Genomic DNA, 18,340 nt, shown 5'->3' with positions numbered 1-18,340 from the left:
TACTACAGACTTTACCAAAGAACAATATAAAATTATTCATGAGCCCTGGATATTATGCATGCCACTGATTATGAAAATGTACCAGTAACCTAATTGTAAGATTCCTCTGTTTTACAGCACAAATATATTTAGATAAGCCTTCCAAAACACCAAGAATTAGAGTCTGCTGGAATTTTTTTCCTTATATTTTTGAATTGCCACTAATTTGTTGCTTTTATGCAACCGAATTGTATCATGTGTCAATTTATATTAGCATATGAAAATATAATTAAGTGCAATTGTCCAGATATATTTACCTTTATATACAAATATATGCACCCATTTCTTTCTCTTTTTATATAAATATATATGGATATATATTTACACGCATACACACATACATGTGTGCATATGTAAAAATATCTGAATTTATTTTATCATGAGTTATCTTGCCGGCATTGACAAATAATTTTCTCATTTTTCTTCCATAATTATTGGATTTTATCCTATTAACTGTAAGATATTGTTAAGAAAATTTTTAGTATCTTTCTACAGATGATAAACAAGATATATTTTTTTCTTTAAACTGTTAAAGGGTTTGTGTTACCTTCATTTGTTGGATTATTTTAACTCACACTAAAGGGACAGTCTCACCACAAATCTACACCAATACCCTTGATGTTACTCCCTCAACTCCTGGGGCACAATGCTTTCCTGCAGCACTAGGTTGAGCAGAAACACAATACCTTGCTATATAACTAAACTGAAATTTAAATACAAGAAAGGTGGAATCACAACTGGGTAGGTGCCTTGGATATAAATGGCTTGGCTTCTCAATGGAATTTCTCAGACTGTATACACTTTTTTGTCTTAATTATGCATTCATTAAAAGCTTTTATACCCAAAAGAATAAAGTAAATATTTTTTGATCTCCGTAGTGTGCTCCCAGACTGTAGATTTGCACAGCAGGATCTTGATAATCTGAATAAATTGTATTTCCCCAAGGAGTTTATCTTTCAAATAAGGTCATAAAGAAATTCAACTCCCCCACCCTTAGATTCCTCTGTGTGTCTTTTCTACTGTGAGTAATATAGAGCTTGGGAGCCAGGGTACATTATAATAACATGTACTGTCTTGTGAGCCAGTAAAATACCTTAATGTGCACTCCTTGCATATCTCTGGCAAAGTGTTGGTAAATACAAAGGAAATGAATGATATTACATGACTATCATTTTGGCAGATTCTGTAGAAAAACAAAGTTTGCATTAACATTCAGTGTTGCTTTTTTTCTGGTCACCCGGTCATTGGACAAAATTTACAGAACGTACAAAGCTATAATTTAGGCACAATGAGCCATATTTTTTAAAGGGAAAACTATGCCCACTTGGTTTGAATGCATCACATTCCAGAGCTCCTGGTTTCAGGTTCTGGCTGTGCTCTCAGATCCAGCTTCCTGTTCATGTATAATGATTGATAAGCAACAGGTGATGTCTCAAGCACTTTGATCCCTATAACCTACATGGGAGATCCAAATTGAGTTCCAGGCTCCTGACCTCAACACTGGCTCAATTTTGACTGCTGTGGGCATCTGGGAAAGTGAGCCAGCAAACAGATGTTCTCTCTCCCTTTCTCTCCCTCTCCCCTCCACCACATCTCTCTTTCTTTTTCTTTCTCTCTCTCTTTCTGTTTCTATCTCTTCTGTATCTCTCTTCCTTTCAAAGATAGGTAGATAGGTGTAAAAGAAATAATATTCATGACCACTTTTTTATAGATGTATTATATGGAAGGAGCTTTGCATACATTTGAAGAATTCCTTATAATGGATCTAGAATGCAGTATCATTCCCTTAATTTTATACAAAGAAACTAGGTTACAACACTTATGAGGTCTTCCAGATAGGATAGTTTCAAATTATATGTTTTTCCTACAACTCCTTTACAAGAAAGGCCACCAACCCCTTACTCCCAAAAGGTAAGTAAAGAAGACCCAGTGAGGGAAATCAGAAAAGCTAAAATTATAAACCTGAATAAATATGCACAATTAGTTGAACTTACCATTTTTCATGAACAAAAAGGATAAGATGGTAGTATATGTGATGCTGAATGATAGCCTCAAGGAAGCACACTTACGGTGGGGAAATGCTTGGCCAATAGCTTTTTCTGTCTCACTGGGCTGCCACATTAATTCCTTGTTTAGCTAACATTCTGGCCATGTGTTTTTATTTAATTATTGAAATATTATACTATCTAATAAATTATTTACACTTACAATATTTAAATATTTCTGGAGGAGCAGAATTATGCTTTACTGCACACTAAGAAATAAAAGCTGAATTTTAAAGGTTTAGGATGTGTGTGTGTGTGTGTGTGTGTGTGTGTGTGTGTGTGTGTGTGTGCTTAGCCATTCTCCATCAAACAGAACTTTCCAAATAGCCACTGTGTGAAGACAGAGAGGAAGAGCTGAGGATGAGTAGGTGCTGCCCGCCCCTTTGTGTACCGCTGGGGACTCCAGGGTCAAGCTGATGATGCAAGTAGTGAGTGCTGTGAAAGTCAGAACTCAGCCACAGGGGAGACCTGGCCAAGGAAACAGGATCTACTGTGGGTTGTCCTGAGGAGGGGAAGAGGATTTCCACTAAAGAACTTCCTCTTTCTTACAAGTTTTTCAGTCCGTTACATCAAAACAGTCTTTACATGCTTCACAAATAATAACTGTTTGTAACAAGAGTCTGCACACTTCCCTTATGGTCTAACTGGAAAATTCATTTGCACTTGATGCTGTTTATATACTTTTAGCAAATAGTGTGGATGTATATATACACACGTATGTACATATATGGATATATGTATATATTTTTGGTGTGTATATATGTATGTTTCTGATCATCCGTAAGCACCCAGAGAGAGAAGGTTCTTTTTAGCATTCTAGAAGAAATAGGTGAGAAAATGCTCATGTAAAAGTCAGAAAACACAAGATTCACTGTGCCTGCCAGGCCACAGGTATCTACCCTGTAAGTAGCCCTTGTACCATGTTTACCAATTGTATGGGGCAAATAGCACCCAGTTTGCATGATGAAAGAATTCCTAAAATTCCAATATTTGAGAGTACTTTCTCAGATAGTTGTGGGAGGTCTGTTCATTTCTCTCGATTATAAAGTCACTTATATACCAAGTTGTCATTTCTTCTTTTCCGTGTAAAGGTATTGATGTCCCTCATAATTTGCTAGGTTTTTTTTTAATTCACTGATAATACAAAAAGTGTTTCTCATCTAATACAAGAGTATTATGATCAACATTGCGCAGGACACAAAAGCATGAGATACAATACCCACTTCTCATTTCATACAGTTCTTTGACTTTGGATGGTGTGACCTACTGATTTTGTGAGTTGAATGAGAGTGATAACACATGCAGTAAAAACTGTACTTCACATGAGAATTCTGTTTTCTTTCCAGGCTAGCGAGAATGTGGTAGCATCCTATTTCTCAATGCTAGACAGTAGTGATGAACTGCAGCTCACAGCTAATCATCCAATCATGAGAGCAGAACAACCTATACATTACATTGTTCTGTGATACTAAGCTATGAGGTTCAATATACTGCATGATTACAATATTTTCAGCTTGAGGCGAGTTTAACAGGAGATAACCCCACTCAGTGAGCATCCATAGTTCACTGAGAGCATTTTGAATAGCTGGATGATAAGCTATATGCGTAAGTAGTCATTGAGTATGTGACAGGTGAAACAACATGGGAAGCAATAGATTTGGTCCAGAAAAGTGGTCCCCACACTTAACATGGCATAGGGACACTTGGTCCCTATCAATTGTTGTTACAGTGTTTTCATTTCACTATGATAATACTGCTAAATTTCTAGTTTTTGTACAGAGTTGGTTTATCAGGGTATCTGGAATAATTTTAGGGGCAATTTTTTTTTTTTTACTTTCACAAGAGGATCACGAGGGGGACATTGAGGAGTCCTTGAAACACAAGAGTTAGCATTTTATGTGACAACTGCTAGCGTTCTGTGTTCTACTATAGGATGGGCACACAAGTCATCATGTCTCTTGGCTATTGTTACCTGTAGGGTTGATATTTGTTGATTGAGGTGCCATTTTGAAGGGAAGTTCTATAAGTGAATGGCATTAGTAATTGAAAGCAAAAGACCATAATTATGTTAGAGAAACATGGCACAGTAGTCACATATGTTAAGTTAATTTATGTATTCAAGAAATGAGGAGGAGAGGGATGTGCCTCCATCCTCTGACTTTTTCTTAAATGCCTGCAACAACTGGGGGTGGGGACTGGGCCAGGTTGAAGCTGGACTCCAAGAACTCAGTCCAGGTCTGTCATCATAAACCAGGTTACTCCTGCCATCACTTTGATCATTTTAAAGAGGGAATATTCAAGAAATAAAAATGGTACTGTTTCAACTTTTAGAGAAGTTGATTATTATTTTCAACCCAAGCTGTAGGTTTTCAAATTGATTGTATACATTGTTGATGTTCATCCTTCTTTCAAAAGTAATGACATTCTAAGAAATGGACAAGGGAACAAGACAAATAGGTGTTCCTAAGGCTGTTTTTGCACAGGTATTGTTAGTAAGATGAAAAAGCATCTCTATCGAGTTTTTGAGTATCATCAGTTTAACCAAGATTCACAGATGAAATACAAAGAGTGTGTGGAGTGGATACTGGAGGGTCTACAGTAGATACAGTCATAGGATGACATTTTGTGTTTATACGATTGCTGTGCCAGGGTCTGGATTAAACTGTTTTGCTGATTGGATGCGGAGTTCTTGACAGGTCAAGGAATCTCGGGTGGAGCCGTAACTAAGACACGGATCAGTGTATTTCCCTTTATGTGGAGAACACACATCTCTTGGCTGTGACCTACATAAGCTACACTGTGGTTCACGTGTGGTGAATATGCAGACCCTACCTAAGCTGTGTGTTTTTTCTTTTTGTATTTTAATGGTATTTATTTGAAAGTCATAGAAAATTAAAGATTTATTTATTTGGGCATCAGAGAGAGAGAGAGAGAGAGAGAGAGAGAGAGAGAGTGTGTGTGTGTGTGTGTGTGTGTGTGTGAAGGCAAAAGAGATCTTCCATCTATTGGGTCACTCATCAAATGGTAAAATAGCCAAGGTAAAGCCATGCTGAAGCCAGGAGCCAGAAGCTTCTTCCAGATCTCCCACTTATGTGCAGGGCACTAAGCTCTTGGTTCATCCTTCGCTGCTTTCCCAGGCACATTATCATGGAGCTTGATTAGAAGTGGAACAACCTTGGTGTTATGTTGGGGCTTTTAATTGATCGGGATTTTACTCTGTTGGCTCTACCTTCAGACCAGAGAAGGTCTCCCCAAGAAGCCGTTGAACTTATCTGGACAATAAGATGCTGGACTCTATGCTTGGTATATGCTTGCAATGCAGGAATCTCAACTGAACTTGAACTATGGTTATGCAACAAGATGGAGGAATCTACCATGGGGGGGAGGGCTAGAGAGATCGGGGGAATCCCAGTACCTATAAAACTGTGTCATATAATACAATGTAATTAATAAAAAAAAGTGGAACAACCAGTACTTGCACAGGTGTCCATAAGGGATGCTGACCTTAGGTGGTTGTTTATCCCAGTACACCAAAATGCCAGCCCATATCACTCTGCCTTTCAAGTAAAGAAAATAAATATTTAGATAGATAAATTATCAAATAAAGAAATTTGTGTGATTTGGGTTCATTTATTGTTAGCGCACTGTTGGTATGTGCTTAAGTGAGTGACAATATGGAGCTACTAATATGGCCAGTCACATGGCCACAGGTGAGTCTTCAAGCAGACAGCGTTAGGACAGAGACTGACCATTTCCTCACTGCCTTCCCAATTTGAGCAGACTGATAGAAGAGCCACACAATTAACCCTCAGCCCTTGAAATGCCTTATCTCCCCCTCTCTGATACTAACCACTTGATGGGTGTCTCACCAATGTAATTACATCATAGCTCAAAATAAGGCAGTATTTGCCTCTTGCAAGCTTTTGTTTATCTAGCACATTCAGTTTATCTGGTAAATAAGCTTTTTAAAGATATGAGTAGAGGAATAGGTCACAAAGACTGAGTTTGAGGAATGTATAGGTCTAAGAATTTTTAAACTTGAAAAACAGACATTTATTCCATGTCAAGTGCAATATTCAGAACATCTTTTGTGGTTCTTTTTCTGTTATTTAACTTGATATTCTCACTATAAGAGTAAAGGGAAGCCAAATAGCCACAAATCAAGGGGAAATAAATATTATTTAAAAATATTCCCCAAAGAACCACAATGCATGCACATAATTCCAGATAGAAACTAGATTTCAAGAGAGAGGCAGTGTGACAGAAATGAAACCCTTTTAAGGAAAAGAAGAGAAAGATTTTCTTTTACTCAAGAGGATTTGTTGTTGCTGAGCTGTAACTTCCACTTGAAATCGCTATTTCTGCCTGAGAACTGGGTTTTTAAGTCACAGAAGGTAAAAGAACTAAGACAATCTCATAATTAAGTCAAAGTATCATTTAAATGATATTTAAGATACATTAATCTAGATAACCAACTGATAAAGGAAATAATTCTCTCTTGAGCTGGATAAGAAAATTAGGTGGATTGAAATATTTTTTCTCACAGAAAAATGATTATAAAGCACTTTTCTATTCGTGCTTTTAGCTGTAGTTATTCATATCAACTTTCCCTGTCAGGAAGCCAAATGACCAATAGCTTTGCTTCCATGTGTATGTATATGAAGGCCAGGAAGATGAAGGGAGGTGAGGAAGACCAGGGAGATATGAGAAATGACCGGAAGTGGATGAGGCTCAGAACTGGATAAACAGCTTGGAAAGACATAAGCTATTCTGTTTTTCCTTAATTCTTAAGCAAACAAGAATGCTGATAGACATTCATCCATGAAATTATTGAACATTGCTTTATACCAGCTACCACAGAGATGTGCTCTTAAAAACCACTGGGAGGGCCCAGTGTGATAGCATAGTGGCTAAAGTCTTCGCCTTACATATGGGCATTGGTTCTAATTCCCGGCAGCCCAGTTTCCCATCCAGCTCCCTGCTTGTGGCCTGGGAAAGCAGTTGAGGACAGCCCAAAGCCTTGGGACCCTGCACCCGTGTGGGAAACCCAGAAAGAATTTCCTGGTTCCTGGCTTCGGATTGTCTCAGCTCCAGCCATTGCGGCCACTTGGGGAGTGAACTGTCAGATGGAAGATCTTCCTCTATGTCTCTCCTGCTCTCTTTGTATCCGCCTTTCCAATAAAAGTAAATAAATCTTAAAAAAAAAACAACATTGGAAAAATGAATACAAGCATTTAGGAAAAAGGTTGTGGAAGATACTAAAGATGCGATTCATTTATAATTCAGTTCTTTGGTTTTTGCTTTGACTGGACTCTGTTTCCCTGACTTAATGATATACCTAATCACTTTCTTTTTTTAAAAGGATTTATTTTATTTTTATTGGAAAGTCAGATACACAGAGAGGAGGAGAGACAGAAGAAAGATCTTCCATCCGTTGATTCACTTCCCAAGCGGCCAATAATCACATTCTTTAATTGATCTCCTCATGTCAGTGATGAGTTAACGGCTCGTGGATAGCAGATGACAGAGCTCAAATGTTTCTTACCGTTCTCACTAACTTCTGTCCAACCTACTGTATATTTTCGTGTGCTGCCCTGTGACAGTGTTTTTCATGCATTATCTCACTAACAACCCTGGAAGTTGGCTGAAATTTCCATTTTGTACGTGGGGAATAGTGAAGGGACTGACCCCAAGTTCTGACCAGTGGTTTCTGAGGTTAATTTGAGCTAAGGCTCCCTGACTCCACAAGCCCTGCACCTCTCTCCCAAGCGGATTACGGCTGAGCCTGTGATGTGTTCTGCCTTGGATGCAATTACTGTTTCTCTTTCTTCAACATATAAAAGACTTCTTTTTAAAGTCTGGAAATACATATACGAAAACATTAGTAGTGATTATCTCTGCATGGTGAAATTATGAATGATTTTTGTTTTCTTTTTCTTACTTTGTGTGTCCTGGATTTCTTAAAATGAACAAGTATTGCTTTTTATAACCAGTAACATAATAGCACTCTTTCTAAAACAGTAATGATTTTTTCCTATCCAGAGCCTTACAGGTGGGCCTTTAATGCAGTTGAATCATTGCTTCCCATTTCCCCCAACCCGTTAATGGAAATCCTTAAAAGCAGCATTGTTGGAACTTATTTTGCTTACACATGGTCTCACCAATGGCTAAAATGCTGTGATTTTTATTTTGTTAAAATTCCAAGAGCCTGTCTGCCCAAGTTAAGGTGTGTGTGCTGTGGCATCCTAACCTGAGGGAGGGTGGATTTTCTTTCACTTTGAGTCTTCAGTTTAACATTAGTTTAATTACTTACTGTGAACAAGACACAACATAGGGAAAGGAAACCAGGACATATCCCAAAAGTATTGGAAATTTGGAAGATGATATTTTTAAGCAGAAGAAAGAATAAATGGAAAGATAGGCAAGGGAACACCCTTACCTTCTAAGTCTTGGACTTGTGTCAGTTCTTGTCCTGTTTGCTGCTTTCAGTTAGTAAAGAATACTTATCTATTCCACCTTCTCTGTTTTGACTAATAGACTGGACATGCTTTGTTAGATTGCACTTGAGGGATGTATAAAATTGCATGTTTAAGAAATGAAAAGATTTCAAGACTGTAGTAGAAGACATTAAGCAATTTCTTTAGAACGAAACACAGCAGGAAAAAAAGCACCACTTTCAAAATTCTCTGTTAAAATAAATTATTTGGTTCCCTGTAGTTTTGAGTTGAACTGCTTTTAAGTTATGCTTCTAATTGGAAGAATTCAACATTTCCATATAAGGATATAAAGGTGATTGGTAAATAATGTTGGACTGCTGTGGTTAAAGATATTATTATAAAGTAATATATTATAAATTATAAAGTGATTTTTATTTTCAAAATATAGCTACTGGAAACATTTAAATTACATATGTCTCTCATTGTATTTCATTTGGATGGTAGGCACTAAACCAAATTAAAAAATACACATAAAGAAACTGCAGCATTAAGTAGTGGTTAGTAGAAAAGTTCTGGAGTCAATTAAAGGGTTTACAGTATGTTGACAATGCTTTTAAATAAATATACTGTGCTGTGCAATAAAATAACAACTAGAAGAGAGGATTCTGATGTTTTCTCCACACAGACATAAGAAGTATTTGGGGCTTGGTGCAGTGGCTCAATTGGTTAATTCTCTCCCTTTAAGTTCCAGAATCCCATAAAGGTGTCAGTTTTTGTCCCAGCAGCTCCATATCCCATCCAGCTCCCTGCCTGGGGTCTGAGAAAGCAACTGAGGATTGCCTAAACCCCTGGGATCCTGCACCCAGATGTGAGACCCGAGAAAAGCTCCTGGCTTCTGTTTTCAGATCGGCTTAGCTCCAGCCGCTGCAACAACTTGGGGAGTGAACCAGTGGAGGGAGGATCTTTCCTTCTGAATTTCCTACTACTATATTACTTTATAGTAATATATTTAACCCAGTATACCCAGATTATGTTTTCACCACAACATCAATATAAAAATGATCCAGCTATTTCCGTGTTACATTTCTTACTCCTTGCACTCAAGTGCCACATCTCTGACACATCTCAGTTGAGATTATCCGTGTTTGAGATCGGCTACTGTGTTAGGCAGCACAGATTCAGGACATACTCACTTATCCCTTCAAATAGTATGGAAGCAGACACAATAGAATAGAATAAAATGCTTCTTATGAGGAGTCTCTAACACTCCTAAGTAACTTAGAAAAGGAGGACAGTATGTTGAAAGTATTTAAGTAGATCAACAGCTGTCTGATGGCTTTCTACATTCCTTCAGTTATTGAAGCATATTGATCATATACTGATAATTATCAACTAAAACTAAGGGTAACCAAAACATAGTCCATTCTAATTCTGGCTGAAAGAAGCAAGACTGCTGTCAACATGTGTGTGAGTGTGTGCGGGCAGTGAGTGGGTGGGTGACCGCGGTGGCGTGAGCGCTCTGCTACTCATCGGATTACAGTGACAAATCTCCCACAGGAGCCTCAGCCTTCTGAAGGCATAATTGCCAAACCCTGACTCTGAGTTTGAAACCTTCTAGGGCTAGGTGAAACCCCATCCCAAGCACTCCTTGAATCGTTGCTACAGGAACCCCTTGAGAAGATGGGAAAGAATGCCCTGAGTGATGTGGAAAAGGCCAAGAAAAAGGAACAAGTACAAGCCATCCATCTTCGGCAGAACCAACAGAGACTCATTACGGACAGGAGGCTTTTCCATGAAATTCCTGAGACTTTATGTGTAAAATGTTTCAATCTCACTAACTTCAGAATGGGTTGTTCTTACTTAAAGAAATATTTGGCTTGAAGTTATGGGACAAGAATAAATTCAGTCTATATTTGTGTAGACTTTGTCACCTAACCACGAATCCCAAATTTACCTATCATTGTATTATTGAAATAGAAACAAAGGAGAGTTGTAATATGTGAGAATAGGATTCATCGCTTGTCTTCAGAAGCAGATTGTTCCTAAACAGTTGCAAGATAACATTTCAGCTAGTGAAACTAGAAAGTACTCACAATCCTTTGTTAAAATGCTTTTGACTCTGTGTGCATGTGTGTGTGTTTTCAGAGCAGTAAACTGAAGAAAAACATGAATTCCAGAACATCAGTTCTCTTGTCTGCTTGATATTTTCACAGTAACAATTATGTTTCTCCCACCCCTATCAATGTGAACTTTTTAGAGTCCATCTGCACTTCTTGCCTGAATTCACCTGCCATTGATTTCTAAGAAATTTTTCTTCGTTTTTCTCTCTTTTTGTCATCCAGGAATTAAATAGCTTTAATTACTTGGATCTGTACAGACTTGCCGACCTCTTTAACCTCACTCTGTTGGAGAAGGCTGTGATTGATTTCTTGGTGAAACATCTCTCAGAACTCCTGAAGAGCCGCCCAGAAGATGTTCTCACGTTCCCCTACTGCCTGCTGCAGGAGGTGCTGAAGAGTGACCGTCTCACCTCCCTGAGTGAAGAGCAGATCTGGCAGGTAAGGGTGCTGGGCTCCGTCCTCAGTGCCAAGGGAGCACCTGATGATTGGCACCACGGATGCCATTTTGTCTGCTTGGATCATTAGTAGGGATGTCCCTTGCAGAGCAGGAGTTTGAAGACACCAGCTCATGAGACTCCAAGGTCTCAACACACTGGGACGACAGTTGAGATTCCCTAGACTCTCTCGGTGGTTTCCCAGCAGCTCACATGGTCACATCAGAGTCAAAGGTTATTTTTCTGCCCTGATGGAAGGTTCCTCTTAATTTGAATATGAGAGGAAAGGGCAATAAAGTGATATTGATGGGTATTCAAGACCAGTGGAATCAAAATGAATTCTAGACTTTCTCTGTAAGCAATTCAGAAACATTTCTTTGTTACATTAGTCAGCCTGGACTTAGAATGAAATGAAACTCTTCTGGCAACGAAGTGGAAAACTTTCCTTCAGTTCCTTCTGCATTCGTTGCTCTTTTCCTAAGCTCTGCCTTTTCACCTGACTTGGCATTCTTTTCACATTGTGTCTCTCCTTTGTCTAGGGGACAGGGACATGTTTTGTGGGTTAAAGTTGATTATTCAATTTAAATCCTCTTCCTGGTGACTACCCTTGAACAATCCACCTGTTCTCTGGCAAGTAGCTAGAGCCCATCTTCCTGCTTCCTCCAACACAGTCTACCTCGGTCTCCAGAGCACTAGCTAGCCACATCATTAGATCCAGGAATATCATCACTTGGAGATTTCATAAGCATTTTAAAAAAATAGTTACACAAAGAATGTAGGAGGCAGGTCGGATCTTCTGTTAACTGATGTACAGTCCTGATATCTTATCAGATAATATCCAGAAAGCATTTAATGCTGCCCCCAAAACACTGCCAAATGCATATGCCAATTATCCAGTGTCTGCCTCTACCAACTGATGCTTTTCCTTGTCCTTTCTGCCTTGTTTATTCTCTTGTTTTACTTCTGACAGTAGCTTTCCTCTTCATTTTGTCTCCTTCAATGAGGCTAAGAGCTACAGTGTTATAAAGGTTTTCTGGGTCGCAGTCTCTTCACAAACCATTTGACTGATCCTCACGACAGACCTCGAGAGTAACTGTTAGCACCCTTGTCTTCTAGATGAACAACATGAGGCTTCAGGGCCTTGCTCTGAGCCAGTCCTTAAGGCCAGGTCAGCTGACACTTGACCCCACCTGTCCACTACTCTACATTGTCCTGACTAAAACAAAAGAACAAGGAACAAAAATTATACAATTTTGCTACTTCTTGGGCATTTCTGCTAATATATTTTTTTCAGGCAGATGATGAAGTGTTGTGGAAGGTGTGATTTTTGTCTACTTTAAACACAAATGGTCAGAATTTACATTCATGAGAAGTAACCAAATTTTCTTCACTTTCCAAGGGACAAAGAAAGACTTGAAATGAATTCTGCACTTAGTTTTTTCCAGTGGAATCCAGTTTGAGGCCAACCTTCCTGTGGCCTCTGTCTCTTTCTGTGGCATGGTTGAAGGCACTGCCAGAGATCGACATGATAATGTGCAGATGACTGAGTGTCAAGAAAATTCCATACTGTCCACTTAAGAGCTATAATTGCCTCTCTAAAGGTTACTAATATTATAATGTAGAAATTTAAAATCTGGTTTCTGCTGCAGGCAATTTTTTTTAATACCTGGTCCTCAAGAAAGAATTAAAAGACTCACATAAATATTATCAATTTAGGCATTAAGCAGGCAATAAGACACTGTTTTTGCTTTATCTTAGTAAATAAGTAATTCTTCCATACTCAACTCAATAGAGAAAAATCAAATCAGCCCAGCTATATTGCCTCAAGTATAGTTAAGTTCATCATTTTTGCTGAGGTTATACTAGTAATGCAATATACCATGGAAGAATCTAATATTCAGCCCAGGATGAAGATTGGGTATGCCAGAGGATTAGTGTCAGGGTTCTTTATAGAAGTGAAACTTGATGGACAGGCTGGAGACAGATCTACAGAATCTCATTAAATTGCTGAATTGTTCATTACAGAAAGTCCTCACTGTAATAAAGTGCTCATTGACTTTGACAAATCCCCATCCCATGTCTTAAAGAAGAACAGCGAAGCAAGGGGTATTGGGAAACTGGAAGGAAATTGCACAGAGTAGGACAGGTAATAGAAAAGCAGGAGAGGTTGTGCTATTTGATGAATATGCGCAATCAATCATTTATTTGAGAGCACAATAAATATACATATATTTTTGCAGGTGGTTCTTCCATTCTTCTGTTGTATACTAAAAATGTTCTCTGGGACAGTTTCTTTCTTTCTTTCTTTCTTTCTTTCTTTCTTTCTTTCTTTCTTTCTTTCTTTCTTTCTTTCTCTCTTTCTTTCTTTCTTTCTTTCTTTCTTTCTTTCCTCTTTTTCTTTCAGCTTCGTTATTCAACAGACTTCACATGACCTGACACTAAAGACCTGTCAAAAACCTTCCACTTATCCTCGTTGAACAAATTCTTACTTTTCCGTGCTGTCCCTTACCCAGATTCTTTCCTTGATAATCACTCTAAGGATCCATGGACCTGTGATTTGCTCCAACATTGAGCCTCATTTCTATTTTTTTTTCTATCTGACTTTTCCAAACTTTACATCTCCTCTCTTGCAGAGGACTCCCTAGGCCCTCCTAGACAATTTCTTTCTCCCTTCTATAGCCTGAAATTCCTTGATCTGTTTGGTGGTCATGACTCTACACTTAGAGGCAGCGGAAAGATTTGTACTTGTCCGTGGACATTACCTGGCCAGGGACATACATTCATGCATGACCCCTCCATGGTGATAAAAGCCTTCTAAAAGTGTTTTCTGACTCAATTCAGTTAGCTCAACTTTAATTTCTAGCTTTACATATGAAAGATACCACATTGGTTGTTGAGTTGAAAGAAATAAGAGACTGAAAATCAGCCAACTAGCTGAGGAAGAAACTTGAGACATGGAGTCATTGACATTTATGACCTAGCAAATTTCCACCAGTTTTATTCTTCTTTCAGGTTTTATCATTACCTTAGAACTTCATCTTAATAAGTTCTGATAAACATCTTATGTTAGAGTCAACATACACTTTCAGAGCCAGGGCTCTGCTGTACAGGATTGGGGATTGGAGAAATGGGGAAATATTGGACAAATGGTACATAACTTTTCATTATAAATTCTGAGATTTTTTTGTGCAGCATGAGTTGCAAGAACTGATTATTGCCCCACCTTGAATAAATACAATCCTTATTTGTAAAAAATAATAATGATAATAAACCAGTGCAACTCCTAGTAACAGCAAACCTAGTATAAACCATTGGAGTAATTCCATACCACTCCCGTATATTGAGTCTGTTCTCATGTTCAGAGGAAGCTTTAGCTAACCTCAGTTCTCTTCTCAGTAAAGTATGTTTCCTGCCTCTTTCTCCTCAGATTCTCTAAGAGACAGGGAGAGGACTGTGTTCCATGGGACCACAATGCATAGAAAAAGCCCTATTATAACCTAAGTTCTTGCGTATTGTCCCATGGGAGGAAGGTATGATTTTCTATCCATCAATATTGAGAATCTACTCAAAAGCAAACAAAAAGCATGCTGGAGTATAAGGCAGAAGATAGTTTTGTTAACTCTATTTTCCTCTCACATGTCTTTCCCCAAGTGGAAGAGAGTTTTATGGCCTTAAATCATTATTTCAGCCATATGAATTATTATTTTATTTTTGAACTATGAGAAACAAAAGTAAAATGGATGAAATGGGAACAAGTTTTGTACAGTGGTTAAGATGCCAATTGGGATCCCCACAGCTCATTTGGAGCACCTGGTAGGAATGCTGACTCTTCCACGTCAACCCAACTTCCAGCTAATGTGTAACATGGAAGGCAGCAAGTGAACACTTACATAGCTGAGTCCTTGATGCCCAAAGGGGAGGACTGGATTGAGTGTGGTCTCTGAGTTTGACCTGACCCAGCCCTGAATTTTGTGCGCCTTTGAGAAAGGAACCCGTGTCACTGTGTCTGTCATCTCTCTCTACTTGCCTCTCCTTCTCTTTGCCTTTCAAATAAGATAATAATTAACAGCAAGGTAGTTTGTGGAAATAAAAAAATAAGTATTTTATGCTAGATATGGAGTTGGAAATTAGATTCTGGGATAAATAGCTTTACCCACTCTTCAATCATTAGCCTGAAAGGTTATCTCATCTTTGGTTTTGAATACAAAGACATTTTGCTTTCCTCTAAATATCAATTTATTAACTATTCCTTAATTTTAATGAGTAAAACTTACTGCTTTATAAGGACAATACTTTTCTTTCTCTGTTAACCTTTGAATTTTATTAGTACATTTCTTTATTTATTAACTTTAGAGTTAGGGGCTCCCTTTATTTTGAGCCTAACTTTTCCTGGGTTTCAGTAGATAATAAGAAAACATAATTTACAGAAGCAACAATGAATAAGATCAGACTTTAACAAAAAGAGGACTCTCTGTGATCCTGCTGTGTCCCATTTCGCTATGGCAGAGAGCGAACCTGCCATCTGGTTTGGGTCTGGGGAGTAATCCTGTTTACATTTGTTTTTGATTTTACATTCCTAGAAGAAGAAGCTGTGCCTGAAGTGTTTGCATTGTTCCCTGCCATGTTGTTCTCTTGTACTCTATGAATAATAAATAAAAACAATAATGTAGAGTTTCCATATTAAAATGTATTGCATGGATAATAAGACATCCTACTATTCCTACATAATGCCAAAGTTATTCTAGGAAAATTCATATACAAAATGAGTTTAGCCTTTTAAAGACTGATTTTTTCCTAAAATTTCTGTTGGAAATTTGGTTCAGTAAGTCATACTATTAATAACACAGTTACTTTATAGCTCTGAAGATATAAATCACATATTGTTCATAGAAGTCTACAATCTCAAATGCAAACGTGTTTGAAAAACTCCTCCTGGGCTTTTATCTATAGCACAAAATCACCCACATTACAATTTGATTTAATAAGTTTTCTCAGAAAGGAGTCCCAGAAGGTGAAGTCAAGCAAAAAGCTACTATCTCTTTATAGTTGAAAAGTAGAGGACATTAGCAATGTACTCAGCTTTCATTTTTTTTCTCTTAGATGACAGATTGACCTAACTGATCCTCTGGCCAGGGTGAAGCAAGGACTTCAGACATTTCCACATGTCAAGCAATACTGTCATAACGTTTCTCATCTGACTACCTCACCACAGATTTAAGAATCGTTCTGCATTTATCATTGCTACTCGCTCCATTGATACAAATGGGAAAATTGAGGTTAAAGGGATACAAACCCACATCTTTTGCTTCTCAAGTTCAATTTTAGTCTATTTTTTCTAAGTTCATGATAGAAGAAACTCAAAATATTTAAAAGTAGGACAAGAAGTACATCAGACTAAGACCATGGCTTTAGAAGAAATTAAATAGTCATTCAGTGTCTCTTCTGCCCAACCATGTCTTGTCAAGTACCACCATTGCCTGCTGCAGGATGGATGCTAGGCAGCCAGTAATGGAGGGCCCTGCTTTCAGGAGTCTTGCAGTGAAGCCTCCTGCTTACTTCTCAGTCCCACCATGCCTGATTGTTTCCAGTAGAACTGAACTACATCAAACAGAGCACTGATTTCCTTTTTTTTTTTCTTTATTTTTGACAATCTTTACATAGTTAATTAGGGCAAAAAGGGTCAAGGGCTACAGGAAAGTGGGTAAGACTATTATTTCCACATTGTTTTGTTTTGTTTTGTTTTGTTCGTCCATATCTGGGGTAAAGAGGGAGGTAAAGGGAGAAGCCCCACCCAGTCTCCCACCCATCCCAGGTCCCTGATGTCGCCATGCTCCGAGGGTCTTGCTCAAGTGGTTTTGATAGTTCAACAGTTATGAATTGCTGCTAATCTCGCCATTCCAAGCATGATGAGGTCGCTGCAGAATCCACTGATTGACATAGTCCATCTTAGAGTCTCCGTTTGCCCAGTTTTCACTGCCAACATATAGCTGAGGTGGTTGATTGACTTGTTCTGTCTCCTATCTTTTCATGGTTAGGGTTCTGAATCCGGCAGTTTGATTGGGGAGATCCCCAAAGAAACTTTGAGGTGTTCCCAGACCAGGTTCTTGTGTGTAGTTGCAAGTACAGGGCCCCGTACAGTCCATTGCCCAAAAGAGCTGGTGGTTGCAATTGCTGGGTTGGTTCTGTTTCCAGCTTTGTCTTCCACTAGAACCAATGGGTGTTGCAGTCCAGCCTGATTCTGCCCAGCACATACTCGGCCCTCACATAAACCAGTGGGAGCTGCAGCCTAGTCGGAGCGACCCACAATAACTCCCACAGGCCCGCCCCCTGCCCTGGTTCCTGTGCTTGCCAGTGTGTGCAGCAGACTAGTCCAGTCTGTCCCACATCCCATTCAGCAGTATTCACATTTTTTAACAGACATTGGTAACTAGAAATGCAATAAAATACTTGTGGCCTGAGAACTCTTTTACACACACACACACACACACACAAACACACACACACAAACACAAACTACACTCCTTGGTATTCCCACCCTCCCTCACTTGTATTTTGTGTGTGAGTGCATTGTTAATTGTTTTATTTTTCTGATTGGTATCTGTTGAGCATCTTCCTGATATATTTTTAATTTTTTAAGCTTTCCATTTCTGAATCTAATCAATGTGAAGACTTAACAGTTTTCTTCCTGAAACTTCTTACCTTTCATCTAGCTCCATGGAGTCTTTTCAGTAAATGTGATGAGGATGTCTCCATTTCCTTCTTATAGGTTGTTGGTGAGGAACCGACAAAAGTTTCGTCACTTCCTTCATATGCCTAGAGGAGGTTTTAAGTCTTCAGCTTGCCCAATCAGACACTGAGAAACTGCAACTTCTAGGGTTGGTGCTGAAAGCTGCCAGCACGTGTGTTTAGTCATGCCCCCTGATCTGCATGCAGCTAATTCCTCCATGAGGTTTCATCCTTGAGTGGCAGAACTAGCGGCTTTGCTGGTGTTTGAGCTGGATGCCTTTGTGAGGGGCATGACACATGCCATTCTGAGGAACTTGGTTCCAGGTACCCCTCAGTGCCAGAACTGTGCGTTGTCAAGTAACAGTGAGGGGCTGTGATTATCAGAAATTGCAGGAGACCTAACTTGTATTCATGTGCTGCCGTTCCCATGAGTTAATAGTTTTCTTTTTCTTTCTCTCTCTCTCTTTTTTCAAAGAAAGAGCACAACAGAACAACAAGGTGATTTATGAGATATGACATATATATGTTTTCTGCTTCTA

The 18,340-nt window shown here is 38.7% G+C and overlaps 1 protein-coding gene across 1 annotated transcript in view; it reads left to right on the top strand.

Annotated features, from left to right (window-relative positions):
- Positions 1 to 18,340, top strand: part of KLHL32 (kelch like family member 32) — a 202,836-nt gene that overhangs the window by 132,564 nt on the left and 51,932 nt on the right. Inside the window, exon 6 of the mRNA XM_004580366.3 lies at positions 10,864 to 11,079. Within this exon, the coding sequence (XP_004580423.1) occupies positions 10,864 to 11,079 (216 nt within the window). The remainder of the gene's footprint in view (positions 1 to 10,863; positions 11,080 to 18,340) is intronic.

Source organism: Ochotona princeps, chromosome 1, assembly GCF_030435755.1.
Source record: "Ochotona princeps isolate mOchPri1 chromosome 1, mOchPri1.hap1, whole genome shotgun sequence".
In the NCBI taxonomy this organism is placed as follows: domain Eukaryota; kingdom Metazoa; phylum Chordata; class Mammalia; order Lagomorpha; family Ochotonidae; genus Ochotona; species Ochotona princeps.
This window is presented reverse-complemented; position numbering and strand designations above follow the sequence as displayed.